The sequence below is a fragment of the Vanessa atalanta genome, chromosome 18 (assembly GCF_905147765.1).
Source record: "Vanessa atalanta chromosome 18, ilVanAtal1.2, whole genome shotgun sequence".
In the NCBI taxonomy this organism is placed as follows: Eukaryota; Metazoa; Arthropoda; class Insecta; order Lepidoptera; family Nymphalidae; genus Vanessa; species Vanessa atalanta.
In genome coordinates, this window is record NC_061888.1 from 473,322 (window position 1) to 490,574 (window position 17,253).

Below are 17,253 nucleotides of genomic sequence, written 5' to 3' on the forward strand. Positions count from 1 at the left end.
AAAGATCGGGGTCAGTGGCGCGCCGTGGGGGAGGCCTATGTCCAGCAGTGGACTAATGTAGGCTGAATATGATGATGATAATTATGTTAGACGATTGCTAGCAATGTGTATAAACAGTAATTATTTAATATTCATTGTATTTTCCAGTCTATTTTACTATAAATAAGTTTATAAGACTGTCCTAAATTTCTATGTATCAACTGTACGCACAACAATCATAATATATAAATGACTCGTAAAAGTATACCGTTAATACTTTGAATTACTTCTTCGGTTTCAATTTCTTCTAATAATGTTTTGCGAGAATCTAAAGAAAAGGTTGCGGTACCGGCGCCGCGAGTTTTGGACTTTTGTTCATCTCGGAGTACCCGGTGTCATTGTAATTAAACTTCTCCCGGTTTTGAAGAAATTTATTTACCAAACAGTCAACTTGACGCACGAAGCCGTGTTTATAATTTCCTTTATAAGTCTTTGCTGACAAATATTAACTTACTTTTATTCTGAATCAGTACGAAATTATTTCGTTGAATTTGAAATAAAAAAATCGCAAGTTTATAACGAAGGTTCAGACAGACAGTAGTATCCTTTCGTGTAGTGATTAATAACGCGTCCCACTACCCTTATCTATTTCATGTCTAGACCGAAAATACTTCGCCAAGATTAATTAGACCATTAGTCCGGACCGTCGAGGAGCTAAGTATTTGATCCTAGAATTAATTACTAGATCTTAGACAAGACCGGGAATGTCTCCATTTTTATCCGACTCGACGAAACCAGGAAAATTATGTTGCTGGAATTTACGAGTTAGTCAGTATAGTCTAAATTGATGAGCCAAAATAGATCAGTGGTTACGACCAGTGATTGCGGCGTTCAAATCCTTGCTCTACTGAATTTTCATGTTATTAATCACCAGGAAATCTGCATGTGTTTATTAAAATCTCTCAAATGCGTATCTACCAACGTATTTAATAAACCGTGGTGGAATATGCTCCAAACCATCTCCAGTAAGGAGAGGACGCCTTAGCCCAACCGTAGGACATTTACGGTGTGCTAGTAAAGTAAATTTTGATATGAAATGTTTTATCGAAAATATTGTTTACACAATGAAATTTTCGTATACTGAAAAACCCCGATACAATTTCATTTTATGTTTCATATATGTAACAATAAATACAGGTTAGAAGAAAAAATGGCTCAGTAGATCACGTTAAACACGGGGCCAATGACCGCTTAATGTTTCTGCTTTTCATCGATTTGGTGGGAATTTGCCAAATAAAAATAATTCGCGTCTCATTAATAGTAGAAGTTGAGCTGAAAAATCATCGCTGTCGGTTCGGCTGAGTGACGTAGGTGTAATTTTCAATTAAACTGTTCGCTTTCTCGTGCCAGTGGCCACAGATTATTATACAAATATAGGATGTATTGAAGGGTGGTGGTTATATTGTTATTAAGCGATAGACGGCTGTGGAAAATGATCGAATTGCGTGTAAAAATAGTTTAAATAAATGAATTTCGACATCAAGTAACTAGTAGGTATTGATGGAAACGACCACGTTGCCTTTATCGTATTTATTATTATGCAAAAAGAATTATTATAATTGATGTCAAGTACGCATACAACAAAGAACTTCTTGTTTTCTATTCTTTAGAGTTATTAAAGGTATTAGTTATCCCTTTCCTTATAAATTTAAATAAAATCACTCGTGAGTTGAGGACAAATTACAACCTTTGTTTGTTATAAATCAATTATTATAATATAATCTGATTTATAATCGTCAAATATATCGAATTGATAACCTCCATCTGTCCCCTCGTGTAATCTATAATCCTAACCTAACTTAAATCGATAATATTGACCCAGAAAGTACAGAAGAAGAAGTCTTATGACAGTTTAGTTTCTACGTAGTCTAGTCGTGCAACTTCAACTTTGTACTTCTATTTAAGGCGATGTCTTAATCGTCTGTAACATACGTAGGCCGTAACTAATAGAGTGAAAATAATTTATATATTTTTTTTTTCTTTATAATGGAATTGAAACATACAATTTCCGTTGACCGTGAATAATATCAAGTAAGGATTCGTTAAGGGTTACCATCTTTTAGTATTACGACCCCGGACAAGAGAGGACAGTCCAGGACTCTTACCGCTATTTTCGTAGACACTATCATGACTTTAGAATTAATAAAAGGCTTGTATTTAAAATTTCTCGATTATTTTAAATGCTGCGAATTGAATCAACGCAATTGTCCTCTAACTAAAGGTCGGCTTGCGATCCTAGTGTAATGATGTAATTCTTATTGCGCTTAGTTATTTTATTCATAAATAATTTATGACATTAATGATTTATTCGCTTTGTGATTGCAGTAAAGATTAATATAATTGACATATTGTATTATTTTATAATCGTTTTTAAACATGTAGAGCTATTCTGCAAGAATAAACTCGAAACTCAACGTAGAACACGATCGTGAAATGTCAGGGAGTTGTATGCGACGATTGACTAATTGTATAATTATAACATTTAAAGAACTCGCATCAATATACCTAATCACCGTGATTCCTTTAACATTTCACAAGTGAGATACGACGTGAATTCGTTAGGGGAAAATAAAAGATTTGTAAAGATTATCTCGTAGATCGTCAGCGTCTATGCGTCCGTCTGTGTTTTGTGTTGTTGTTTAATTAACTTTAGTCGTCAAAGTCTAACCATGTAGACGTGTAACTATGTAGACGTTCATAATAGTAACTGCTTATATGCCAAATATAGGATGTGACGAACGAACACACACGAGAAACATCCGAAAAGGACTAAAGATCGATAATACGTAAAGTTTAAAATACAGTAAGAATTACCCTATATTCTTCGTATCATTCAAACCAGTTTAGGAATTTGTGTTTTTATAATCATTAATATTGATAATGTCTATCGATATCGATCTTTTCAATAAAATATTTCAAGATATAGACTGACACCTTTGATAAAACTACAACTTATTCAGGAATGACTAATAATTAGCTAACGCATATTAATCGGTGATAATTTATTTCATCTGGAAATCAGGTCAGTCTAACGGCGCGTATGTATATATGTATATCGTATATAGTAAAATTGTATGGACGAGGTCAGACGATATAACAAAAGATTCTTCATAGACACGAGATATATTGTCTCGTGTTATTCCGTAACAAAAGTGAGGACCCTCCAACGTGGAAGGTATGTCTCGCTCTTGACTTTGACGACCAGTTTAAAAAGTGACCTCGATTGATGCATTAGAGGTACATCTGCTTAACATCGTTACCTCGTCGTTTCATCGTTTGACGTCGCATAGAGTACCACTACACAAATAGCGAACAGGTAAATTAAAAAAAAAAAGATTCGTTTCTATTTATCGTCAAAATGAATCACAAATTATAATATATCAAAATGAAAAAATATACTCTATTAATATAAGATGCTGTTACGAGCACTTTTGATTTGTAATTCAACGAAACAAATGTACGACCAACGCATGTTTGGAATGTAGATTACCGGCAAGTCACCCAGTAGTTATTTTTATTCGGTCACAATACAAGCATTAGCAGCCTGTAAATTTCCCATTGCTGGGCTAAAGGCCTCCTCTCCCTTTGAGGAGAAGGTTTGGAGCATATTCCACCCGGCTGCTTCAATGCGGGTTGGCGGAATACACATGTGGCAGAATTTCGTTGAAATTAGACACATGCAGGTTTCCTCACGATGTTTTCCTTCACCGCCGAGCACGAGATGAATTATAAACACATATTAAGCACATGAAAATTCAGTGGTGCCTGCCTGGTTTTGAACCCGAAATCATCGGTTAAGATGTGCGCGTTCTAACCACTGGGCCATCTCGGCTATCGTCACAATACAAATGTATTTATACTCAATCAAACAATAGAACACATTAAAGAATATGAAATGTACAAGACTTTATTTCAATGAGAGGTCTCGTTCAGCCAACCTCTGAAGTACTGAGAGTTGATTCGAATGTAAGGGTAGTTAAATGTATGTTATAGAACTGTTTGATCGTTTACAACACAAAGAATCAATATTTGAATGTTGCACTTGACCCTGATGACCAATCCAATACAGCTTTAAGCTTTTAACGTCCTTTTTTTGTTTCAAAATCCGGTGATAAGGGTCTACAATGGATAAAAACGTCCACAGCCACAGATTGAATGAATAAAAATCTAAGATATACATTTATTCAAATCGCAAATGCAATTTTGAATTGTCATTTTACAAGGTATATTAAATTTAAAGCTGCCATCGGTTCGGAATCTGATTCTACTGAGAGGAACCGGCATGAAAATAAGTCCATACTCTGTGTCATCATTTTGTGTATGAAAGTCAACGAATCTAAAATCTATTTGATAACCTAACCTAACAAATATTTCTACTCATTATTATGAACTGTATTTGACAGTGTTATGTTACTAGATGTACCTCCTTTCGTTGTGAGGTTCAAGAAAAACTGATTTCGTAATTTGAAGTCGAGACCTCGAAGCTTTGAAAGGTATAGCTCGCTCTTGACTTCAACAAGATGTTTTAGTGAACGACCTTGATGAATCGTTGATAATGTTACATACTAACGATTTAGTGCGTTATGTTAAAGCGTAGCGTATTACTAAATGTAACACGTGTTTGCATTACAAGATTATGGAAAGCATATGGTATATTGTTCGCTGAAGTCAAACGCAAATCACTAAGAAACCACACTAAAGAAATTTCGAGAATACACATACTTAACTTTAAAGCCGTTCAAATATTTCAATTTCGTGGTCCTTTTACACAATATAAGTTATAATTTCTATGAGTATGCAAATTCATATAAGCGTTACACTTTGTTTTCAACGGTCTAGGAATTGATATTTTATCGCAAGCGAATCGGAATCGACATTTCTCGGAAGGAATTTATACCTTCAGAATGAAGGAATGAATATTTAGCCGAAGTTCATGACCTCAAGTTGAATCAATACGTCGATCAGACTCAATTAGGGTATTCATGTTTACATTGTTTATAGATCATTATAATACCGTAATTTGGATACCCGAAACCATTATTGTTCGAGCCCAAGTCCAGTGGTCGATAATCGACCTTAATTATTATTAAAAACATAAATGACTGATGTGTCGAACAATTTCTTTTCTAAACTTATTTCAGTTTTTTTTTTTATTGATTGCACCAAAGCTATTTAAACAAAAATAAATCGCTTGACACACAGAAATAAAAGGCGCTGAATTATTTGTCTGTCTTATTTATATATAGACGTAAGCTCACTGTCGTACCTACTCCCTATTCATCCAGTTTTAATTGATCTGTATTAATATGACATAAACTAAAAAGTTACCGTTAATTACCGGTAAAATGACTATCGTTTAAAAGAATTCTCCATTGACCTTTCCATGCATCGATTATTTAATCGCTCGTGTAATGTGGACTAACTGCACACGTCCGATGCACGGTTATACAACTCCAATAACGACAGCGGGTAAATTGCTTCACTGTTGCAAACATATTACCAAGAATATTTGACGCGACAAACATTTTCATTTTAATTGATGTTTACTCAAAAATGTTCTTGTCTTATTTCGCGTAGTACTTTTTATTTATACTCTTTGTGTTCGTTTCATTTCTAAACTTCGTGTTTACACTAAATAAACACTTTACGACATAAAATTTACTCATTAAAACCTGATACCACCACTTAACTTTACTTTCGTCCTTGACATATAAAATAGTTGACATTAGTTGTAACTTGAAAACCAAAAAGTTTGTGATATTTTACAAGGTCCTTTAATTTATAAACGGCTTTAGGTACCCAATATATTCGAAGATTTATGTTATTGGTGATATCTAGTGCGGTATTTTTATGAAATTGCAATGACTTGTCGGAAGCTCGCCACGTCAAATGGCAGGTGTAGGATACGCTTCGTTTGAAATGAGGCCAAATGAGATGCGGCCGTGGGATGCAATTCAATTGTGCCGCGGACGTAGGTGCCTTTGTGTCCTTGTCTATCTACTGCTCCATATTTACTTGTTATTGGGTCAACAATATCTATTTGACTTTGTTCCCTAACGGAATTGATCATTGAACTCCATTTTATATAAACTATTTATGTTTTTTTTTTTATCTCAGTATGTCTCTCATTTGGACTGTCTGAAATATTTTTTCAGTAGGCAGTGTTTTAAATAATGCGCAGTGCTTTTTAACTGATGCTTAAAGTACTTTTTGAAAAATTCGTCCGTAAAAGGCAACGTCCCAAAAAGCTAGCATGCTCTAATTTACAGAACAAAGAATGAATATTTATTCTCATCCATATTGGCGTTGCGTAAACAGCGGTGAATTGAAATCAGAACTTGTTTGTATTCAAATGTACGCTACTACTACGCCTGCTATCCCACATTCAGACGCTCAATAGTAAATATTGCCAGAAAAATAAACAATAGAGAAAATACAGAAGAGTTTTTTTTTAATTAAAGCTAGACAGGCCGTCTCGACGGTAACCGGATGTTTTATACGAGTAAGAGATGTAGTAGCTTTATAAAACGGTACGTCCGTGTCGCCTTGAGACCCCTGTTTTATCATTTGTCTCTGCTCTTATAAATCGTCATTAACGTCTTCTATTGCGACGCTGGAAGTTTCCTTTAAGTAAATCATACAAAACAATAATTTCATTTGGTTTGTTTTTTTTTTATATTTATAATAGCTGGCAACTTGGAATTTCGATTTGAATGAGTTTTATGAATAAATTACTATTTAACGAAGTGTTTAATATTCTTATACTAACGATAAGATAGGTAAGTAGATTGTACAGAAAACAGAGATAGCTCAAAGACGTAATTATGAAATGTGTATTTAATCTGATTCGATTTAATTAAATAGAGCTTACGTCTCCAGTTAACTTATTCTCTTGGAGAAATTGAAGTATTTCCATTAACTAGTCTAATATTCGTCATATAACAAATGCTTGGTTTAATAACGAATAATCAGAAAGATGAAAATGTTTTAAATGATATAAAATGTTATCTCTTCGCGTAACATTTAATGATAAGGGAATAAAAGATAAGATTGGAAATTATATTAAGTAATTTTTTTCTTTGATTCTCAGAAAATATGCCCAAAGCTCTATTGACAATTGCTCGAGTTATCTTTATATTTTAACAATCTGTTCCTAGGTTGTCGTCAGGGAACTTTCTTGGGTCGAATTTTGATTGTATGTTGTCTAGGTCCATTATTTTAAATGTTACTTGTAAGGGGTTCGTATTTACGATGATATTTTGTTGTTTGGGTGTCATCTTTTGATTTATTTGTCACATTTTTCGGTGTTGGTCTGGTCGTTGATATATCTACATTTCCCGTTGTAAATATATGTTTAGATCGTTCATGTGTTTACCGTCGGTATATTCAATTTCAATATGCTATGCATGATGATAATTTATGGTAATATTTTCGCTGTAACGTCGTAGCCTTCGATTATAATCACAAAACAAGCTAAGTGTTCATTATCAGTATTGTCATAACATAAATTGTTGTATTAGAGGTCTTGTATAAGTGTTTAAAGCTTAGACATAGTTTTTTTTTTATTATTATCGATAAAATCGCATTTTAAACGTAATAGCTTAATATTCTCTAGGATCATGTTCTCTAGTTATGTGTTTTTATTTTATCAAATCATTCTTGTAATTGTTCAATTCAATATAAATATATTCCTGTAACACTTGCCAGTGATATTTAAAGTAAACGACAAAAATGTACACGTGTCAGACAATTTAAACGAATCGTTCAGCCTCTACACTAACCGTACAACCGAGCTCTCAAACTCGCCATATAACTCATGAATGCACTTGCGACTGACATCAGCACAGGAGTGGTTTACAAACACACATAAACGTGCACTTCACACTGACTCACTGTCCAGAGGTTATTTACGACATTGTGGCCAAGTATGAATCGTTCCGTAATATTCGCTCCTGCTCTTTCCACTGTAATAACATTCGGGTTTTATGAACCTTAATCAGACATTTTTTTCGTCATAAAAGCTTCCTAATATCAGATATTTTAATCTGCGTTTTGATACTTGTCACATTATACTCTCATTGAATCCAAAAACGATTTGAACTTTACACATCACTCAAGTATCAGGACGTAGTGTTTTAACATATATTGCACATTGTAAATAATGTATGATTTTTATCAGCCGTGGAGCCGACCTACCACTTCAAGGTGCTGGTGCCTTCGATAGTGGCCGGCGCTATCATCGGCAAAGGTGGCGAGACCATCGCGCAACTGCAGAAGGAGACTGGGGCTCGAGTCAAGATGTCCAAATCTCATGACTTTTATCCTGGTGAGTGTTTCCATATACATGTCCGACAAGCGTAACAGATAGCATCTTACACACAAGATAAAACATGTTATCGTGAGAATTATTTAATGAAAATTTGTAGATATAAGGTAGATCTCAAATACGAAAAACCGTGATTTAAATTCAATTTAAAGCGTCAGTTTCAGCGTTTAGCTCACACGAGCCCAACAAATTAAGTGCCTCTAGAGTTTCACACAATTTTTTACCATTAAATTCGCTTTAGTAAAAAAATAGTTTTATTTTAGCTGCTGTTTTAATTCGCTAGTACATATCTCATTAAAAATGAATGCTCGCGTATTTCTCATCAGCGTTGGCTTGAATTTAAAATCTTTTGGGTGAGCTACGTATTGCATTTTATAATTTCAGTTTTATCTGGATTTTTTATTTACTGAAATAAAAAGGGTCTTTTGTTATTTATCTTGAATGTAGCGTTCATATTTTATATCAAGATTACCATTTAGCTTCGTGCTTTTGCTACGAGCTCATGATATTGTTTTCTATAAATATTCAGATATTACAATGGAATAGACAAATAGGAATATTTGAAAAAAGCTTATTGGAAACAAGAAGTAATCTTCCCGTAGATATGTGTGATAGATATGTATGTGTAGGCTTATAAGATTCGCCATGAGTCGGAATAGCTCGAAAAGCAAACAGTGACCCAGATGCGTCAGGACTGAGACGAGCCGAAAGACGCTTTGTTCGGTGCCTACTTAGCTTCTGCTTTGTGACAAAGAGCTGACTAGCTAATGCGGGGGATTTAGGAGAATATAAAATATAAGAAGGCAGGGCTCGAAAACAACGTTCAACGCGAAAACCGAAATTGATTGTGTATTATAACTCAACTATGTATATTAATTAATTATTATAACTTTTTCAATACAAACAAAATGCTAATAATTGCTGCATGTTAAATAAATTATTCGTTTTTTTTAACCTATCGAGGTGTGTCAAGGTTTTAAAAGATTAGTGATTTCAACAATCGCTTCGTTATATGTAAAAATATTTTTATTTATATAAAGTTACGCAAACCGAAGAATGTTTAGGTGAGTGATATCATCCATACTTGACTAAATAAGCATAATACAAGGAGTTACCTGTTAGACTAATACGCGGGTTAAACTTACCTCAGAATAAATTTACAAGTTTCTAAAAGTACCTCTAGTAAAACCTAATAATATTATTTTGTATTAGCACATAATGATATAAATTTAATTCCACATGAAAAAGGCCAGATAGATCCAGTAGCATTTGGTGAAGAGTTACAAAGAGGAACGACTGATGAATATGCATGTAAACATGTTTTTACGTAATTAATATGCGAAATTACGCAGTAATCACTCGTTAAATAGCAGCGACGAAACATTTCATTATTTAAATTAAGCTCCCAGTGCCATATCCTGTTTGCCTTAAAAAGGAAGTTCCTGAAAATAGCATTAAACAGCTAAGTGTAATTAATAGAAGTTGATATGAGTGTTATATTTCGTGTTGTTCTTGAAAATGTGCGATGAAAATGTTTGTTTCTATAATTATTCTATAAAACATTACGACAGTAGTTTGATATTTCTATAATCTCCGAACATCGAGATTGTTTCCTAGAGTTTGATGTATTGAAGACATTAGAAATTTTCATATATTTTGTAAAACAAAAGCCAAGAATTTAAGCATCGCAGAACTTGGAAAACATGTTGCTTTGATGGAACTTAAAATAGTTATAATTAAACAGGGATGTTAGCTTATTCGGTCCGCAATCTAATCTAGGTTGCTTAAGTGATGCGTTTTAAAAGTAAGTTTAAAATAAGAACTTGCAACACTCCGTGTTGTGTAAGTATAATATACTATGAATCTTAGTTCAGGATTTTGTAGAATCCTTGGTGATGTAATATTTGGTGTTAACGCTATGTATAATTTCACCGTTTCTTTAGATGAAACTGGTTTTAGGATTTTTAATAAAACAACTCCTTAATACGTTTTATGAAATGATTATGTTTAGTTGGCTAAGATTACACACTATTATTCCTGAAACATTACCGAGGCTATGAATTAAAAAATCTACTCTGTCTTCGATTGTTTTTCCTTCGAATGATATTTCCGTGAGAAAATTATTTAACAGCCCTATATTGATCTCGTGATTCATTATTAATTAAAAAGTTAAAAGTTTCAGCTTTTTAAGAGCTTTAAGCTCTATCGGTTTCAGATCTTCGTTAATAATTTGCGAAGTTTCGAAGATATTTCTAAAGTAATAAATTTGTTTCGTCATTTTATCAATTTGTTAGATTTTTAATTAATCTAGGCAGTTTTCCAAATTCGCTTCCAACAACAGTCATATTTTGTTTAAAAGAAAACTCTTAGTGATAAGATTGAGCGTTTGGCTTTGTTTATTATAATAAACGTATAATAATATATTAGCCGATCTGTAGTGTACATTAATATCATTATATTTTCTAGCAAATTAAAACAATAAAAGATGAAGTAATACAACCACGAACTATACAAGAGTGCAAGACGAATCTCACGACTAGCACGACACGTCATTTACGTGTTATTTCAACACGAGATCATGATTTGTAGATGTGTCTCTGACATGACATATGTTTAATTTTGACGATTATTTTAGCGACCATCTAATTTATTGCTGTCTCCTTTACTTTTCGTTTCTGAGTGTTCGTTTCGAAATGAATTCCTATTCGTCTAATTTCAATTAATTGCATTACCCTTAATTAATTTATCATCAAATTAAATGAAAAGAAATAGGTCATTTAAGTCCGTGTTATCGCCGAGTGCGCTATGTAAAATTGAATACACATTTAGATTATCCAACATAAGCAGCGATACTGGATAGTATCAATTTGGTATCTTAAAATTCGTTTCTGCCTCCGATATGAGTTCGTCTTGGATTCGATAGCTTCCAATAAAGGAAATGAAAGTCTGCAGTGCTCCTTATATTATGTTCTCGTGTATAGCCGTGATTACATCAGTGCCGACTCATGCGATGACAGAACATCCAAGTTCTTTGAATTTGGTTTCTGCGTTATTTTAATATTTTTCTGAGCACGTTTTCTTGTTTGGTTTTACCCTTTATGAAACTATTTCGTAAGCTTGATGCTTCTAAGGTGTTTTAAACACATCAATATTTTTTTTACGGTCGGTCCGGTTTTTTTCTATCCATATAATTCCCATTAACCACTTGGCTTTGTCTAAATATTTTTATGTCTATGTTCTTAAAATTGTTAACGACAAATTAGAAACTTATTAGCTATTAGAAAATCGATTATGATACGTATATCTACCTCGGAACGTGTAACCGAAACTTATCCGTTAGTGTAGATAAAGGACACGTGCGATCACCGCCTCTCATCGACATCAAGGCTCTCCAGTTGTCTGTGATGTCATCGCGATGAAATTAAAAGTTTTAGAACATCAAAGCGAACGACCTTCATCAATAATGCTGTTATAAAACTGTACATTGATTGGATGTAAATTTTCTGGAATTTACTTACTTACTAAAAGCTTTTCTTGAAAAGTTTTAACAATTATCCTTGCACTTAACTATTCTGTCTGATTTAAGTATTTTTTTATTAATAACTGAATCAAAAACTTATCGGATGAGAATTTGGGTACAATATCATTAATCTTGATCTTCAATTAATCATAATTAGCAGATATCACATTTAATGCTTCAAAGATCAATCTTATTCGAAACTGAAAGTGAAGCGTAAGTCCGATATTTATGTTCGAAATGTGTTATAACGTTAGATTAATAATGTTATTTATTTGAAAACGTATCTGCATCGCTTTTAACTGATTACAGAATAACGTCATCGTCCATGTGTAATGCAAGCGATTTTGACATTTATACCTGAGCGCAAAGAACCATTACCGATTCTCATGTATTATCGGACGATACATCTGTCGTTAAAGTAGCACGTTTTGGGTCATCGTTGTTTAGTTGTTGCCAAACTTTATGTGTTCATGGTTTTGAAACAAATGCCGAAATCATCGTTGACCGTCGTATATGAAAATGAAAGAACGTTATCTTGAACGAATCCATCGTCTATGTTGACACAAGTCACCCTTTTATGTCATTCATTCGAAATCTTTAAACTATAATAAGGCAAAACAATGCCACGTTTATAAGTAGTTTATGTAATATTTCGTATTTCTACAAATTTGGTAAAAAGACCGGTGTTTGTTTTTAGAAGTTTTGAAGTTTAAGTTTTTTTTTTAATTTATTTTAATTCCAATTAGTAATCTAAAGAGTATACGAATATATCTTATCAAATCATCTATCCAGCGGCAAAGCAATATTGCACAGCGAACACTCGATGGACGGACCGATGGCGTTAATGCGTCTATTTTAAGTGAATTCTCAAGTACTACATTAATGTCAGCAAAGTCCACAGGGACGGATGAAAATATATGCATATTTGAATCGCTAAAACGCCCTACACTTGGCTCCCTGCCCTTGACCCAAAAATAACAAAACATTCGTCATGACACGCTAACACACTAGCGTTCTTTTATTCTATCAAGCACTGCTCCAGTCGTACATCCTATAGCTGAAGGCATAGAGACGCTTTTAGCTTTGCTAATGACTGTAAAATATCGCACTTACGTAACATTCGTTGAGAGCGACACTCTGTCAGCCGACGTCCAAGACAGTGTCGCAAATTACTTTGTTTAAATTGCAATTGGCTCCAACCGTGATTGTATTTGGAAAATTTTAAATTGAAATTTATTTTGTATACACTACAATCAAAAACTTTTTCATATGTGACTGTACGTTCATCTTGTTTGTCTATTTTATATTTTATTTATTAGTAACGATGACAGTATTCGTCTTTTATTATATGACAATACTGTATTAGAATATTATGCAGGAACGTTCAATGGCAAGCTATATTTAAATCCTGTTTACCTTCGCCGGCTAATGCGCTATCAACTAGTGGGACATCAGCTGACACATTATAGTTTTCTTTTAATGGAACTAGACTAGGTAATGTTATTTCTGCGTTTTGCTCACCTACAGCTCGCTAAGTGCCACAATAACTCAGCGGTGCGCATAATTGGATAAGGCTGATAATCACCCGTGGCCTTGCGTCTAACAATGCGCTATAACGTGAACTATTCACGCGGCGAGCACTGCCACGTTTTCTCCTTCATTGCACATTACTTCTATACTTCGTCGAGTAAAGATCAGGTGTTTCTGAGTAGCCGTTTGATCAAATCTATTCATCCAATACTAACATTGCTTCGATATGCTTACGACACAAGGTGCGTGGTCGCAAATGTTTGATCCAACCTTTTCTATTTTTGTTATGCTGCCATCATAAATAACGCACACGTGTTACGATGCAGCACAAAGTGAATTATTATTGCCAGTAATATAAATATCGATTATAAACTAGTAAATAAATTATAAATCTCGATTAATGTAGCAAATATCGGAATAGTGAATCGGAAAGATAACTCGATCTGAAAACCAACACCATTGTCTAAATACGCTTAGTTTTGGCCCACTGCTCTTAATTACAGTAACATTGGACTAGCACCAAATGTTAATGACCTGATTACAAACGAAAATATGCACTAAAATTATAACGCATAAACGATAAATTTGCTCAGCACTGATGCAAGGTCAAGGGAGCAGAACCGGTTTGCGTATGTGGCTAACATTGCGTAATTTGGTCCGGTTCTCGCGACTTGCTTGACATGTGAAGATGTATTTCCAAGAATAAGCAATGTTTTAAATCGACGAGTAGGGAATAATGCTATGAAGGCGTACATTTTATCCGTATATAGAACAATAAACAATAACTGTGTGAGTCGTGCGATACGATTTTATTATAAGTAGTTCATGTAATATTTCATATTCATAAGTCAAAGCATTCGCTTGTCGAGCACAAGCAACTATTTTATGAAATGGTCACAGTTTTTTTTTTCGCTACAAAACACGCAATGCGGATTTTTTAAAACTACAAATAACTCTTCGTGGTACTTGTTTTCGTATACAAACGCAACAATTTAATACAAATTAAGCAACAAAAGTTATATTTATGGCAAAAGGCAACAAAGACACATCTCGTTGACGGGTCAACTGTATTCGTTGCATACTCGGGCGAAAAGGACGAAAACGAAAAAATAGGCAGAGTAACTTAACCATTGTTCCAAGAATTTCATTCAACCGGGTAACGTTTAGTAGAATAATGCCAGCATTCACTGCCGTTCATTTAGACGCATAATGAAACCGGTACGAGTTAAATGACTTTTTAATACGAAATTCTCAGCCACCATTCAACAATAATTGTCGTGCCTAATTCGTTCGTTAATAATGTTAATATTTCGAGAGTTTAGGCCGTTCGAGACATCTTGAAGATGGAACATTTCTTGGATTCTTGGTATATAAAACTATAACATTTTTAATAAAGGTTTCTCGTGCTGGTGGTAAACGAAGGGCCGCATTGTAACATTCCTACGGAAAGCAGCGTAGTAATTCATTCCCCCTTTTACAAGTTAGCTTCGTGCTACATATTACCGTGGAGGCCACGCGTGCCAGCAGTCACAACATGCACGAACAACAGGCTCTGAAACGCCCGGCGCCAGCACGCGACCTCGCTCGCTTTTCGTTAAAAAGTCGCAACTGCTGTATTTTCAAGGAAACTGAATTTACCACAAACAACATTAATTCCGTTAAACTTCTAACGGAAATTATAGCCCTGCCGAACGTCGGTTGCGCTAAACAAACTTCGTAGTAAAGTTTAAGTCGCGAGATAAATGCAATTAGAATGACAAAATATTGTAAAACTAAATTTAATTAATAAAACAAGTTGCGAGTTCTTTATCGCGGTATGTTTGAAGATATTAAGCATTATCTCACATAATTCTGTCATTGTATGCTGATACACGTTTCGGTACTCTGAATATATTTTACATAAACACGTTTCCATAAACGTACTTATATTGTATTTATTCAATTAACAGAAAATAAACTCAATATTTAATAAGAAATATAAAGATTTAATTTAAGCACTGTTTTTCAAAAGTGTAGGTACCTCTTTTTTTTATCGGTCCTATCTGGCATGGCATCCCTTCCTTTTATGATATAATATAGTACAGTGGAAATGAGCCACCCACATGGTAAGAAATATTAACCAACAATTAACAAATCACGAATGCACCACCAACCTTGGGAACTGAGAGATTATGTTCCTTATTCCTGTAATAACCACCATCCTGTTTAGTGAAAGAATAAGGGAAGGTATCCTAACCATCGGGCTGCTATCACGGTTATGCTAAAGAGAAAACGAAACTAATTTAAAAATAAACTAACAAGTGATTTTTATTACGATTAGGTACAACGGAGCGGGCCTGTTTGATCACGGGCTCAGTGGACGGCATCATGGTCGTGCTGGACTTCATCATGGAGAAGATAAAGGAAAAACCGGAGCTCGTGAAACCATTCCCTGAAGGAGTGGATGCAAAGATGCCACAAGATAGAGACAAACAGGTATAATTTTGTAAAGTATGTATACCTAATTAAAACAGGCCTTAACTAGAACTAACTCCTCTTAAGAGGATCTCTCTTCGGATAAGGAGGCGTTGAGATCGTTCCACAACTTCAAATGCACATTCGGCAGGTTTTGTAGTTACTTTTCGAAGTTTTGTAAATGAATTATAAATGAAACACAAAGCAAGCGAAGAGTCAGTGCTGCTCTACACACTATTCTTTTTTTTTTTTTTTTTTTTTTTTTTTTTTTTTTTTTTTTTTTTATGTCATAAGGTGGCAAACGAGCAGGAGGCTCACCTGATGGAAAGTGACTACCACCGCCCATGGACATCTGCAACACCGGGGGGCTTGCAGGTGCGTTGCCGGCCTTTCAGGAAAGAGTACGCTCTTTTCTTGAAGGTTCCCAAGTCGTATCGGTTCGGAAAAACCGCCGGCGAAAGCTGGTTCCACAGAGTGGTTGTGCGAGGCAGAAAATGTCTTAAAAATCGCGCTGTTGTGGATTTACGGACATCTAGGTGGTGCGGGTGATATTTGGAATTTTGACGAGATGTCCGAAGGTGAAATTCAGCAGCCGGGATTAATTCGAACAATTCCTCGGAACATTCCCCGTGATAAATTCTGTAGAAGATGCAGAGCGATCCAACATCTCTACGCAAAGCCAAAGGATCAAGCAGATCGGAAAGGGCTTGATCGTCGATAATTCGAGCCGCTCTACGTTGGATACGGTCAAATGGAAGGAGCTGGTACTGGGGAGCACCCGCCCAGAGGTGAGAGCAGTATTCCATGTGAGGCCGAATTTGCGCCTTGTATAGTCTTAGACGATGGGCCGACGTGAAATACTGTCTTGCCTTGCTGAGCACACCAAGCTTTTTTGATGCCAATTTGGCTTTGCCTTCCAATTGACCGCGGAACTGAACGAGACTCGAAACATCAACGCCAAGTATTCCGATACTAGCTGTAGCGGCTAACGGAATGTTCTCGAATCGTGGAGATACGACAAATGGTGTTTTTTAAGCAGTTAACGCGCAAACTTGCGTCTTTTTGGGGTTGAAGTGAACTAGGTTTAGCCGACCCCAGTTCGAGACTTTGTTTAACGAAGACTCGATTTCAGATACAAGTTTGTTCCGGTTTTCTTCGACGTTTTCCCGAGAAATATTAGCACGGCCGGTGTATGAGGTGTCTACGGTGCTGTCGTCTGCATAGCAATGAATGTTACTGATTTGCAACAAGTCATTGATATGCAGAAGAAACAGAGTGGGTGATAGAACGCAGCCTTGTGGAACACCAGCATTGACGAATTTTAAGTCAGAGCATGCACCGTCGACAACGACCTTGATGCTCCGATCTGCCAAAAAACTGGTAA

General features: G+C 35.0%; 1 protein-coding gene across 5 annotated transcripts in view; it reads left to right on the top strand.

Moving 5' to 3' along the window:
- Positions 1-17,253, top strand: part of LOC125070723 (RNA-binding protein Pasilla) — a 49,901-nt gene that overhangs the window by 14,420 nt on the left and 18,228 nt on the right. For all 5 annotated transcript variants that reach the window (XM_047680659.1, XM_047680661.1, XM_047680663.1 and 2 more), the window contains 2 exons: positions 8,219-8,365; positions 15,736-15,890. In XM_047680659.1, the coding sequence (XP_047536615.1) occupies positions 8,219-8,365; positions 15,736-15,890 (302 nt within the window). The remainder of the gene's footprint in view (positions 1-8,218; positions 8,366-15,735; positions 15,891-17,253) is intronic.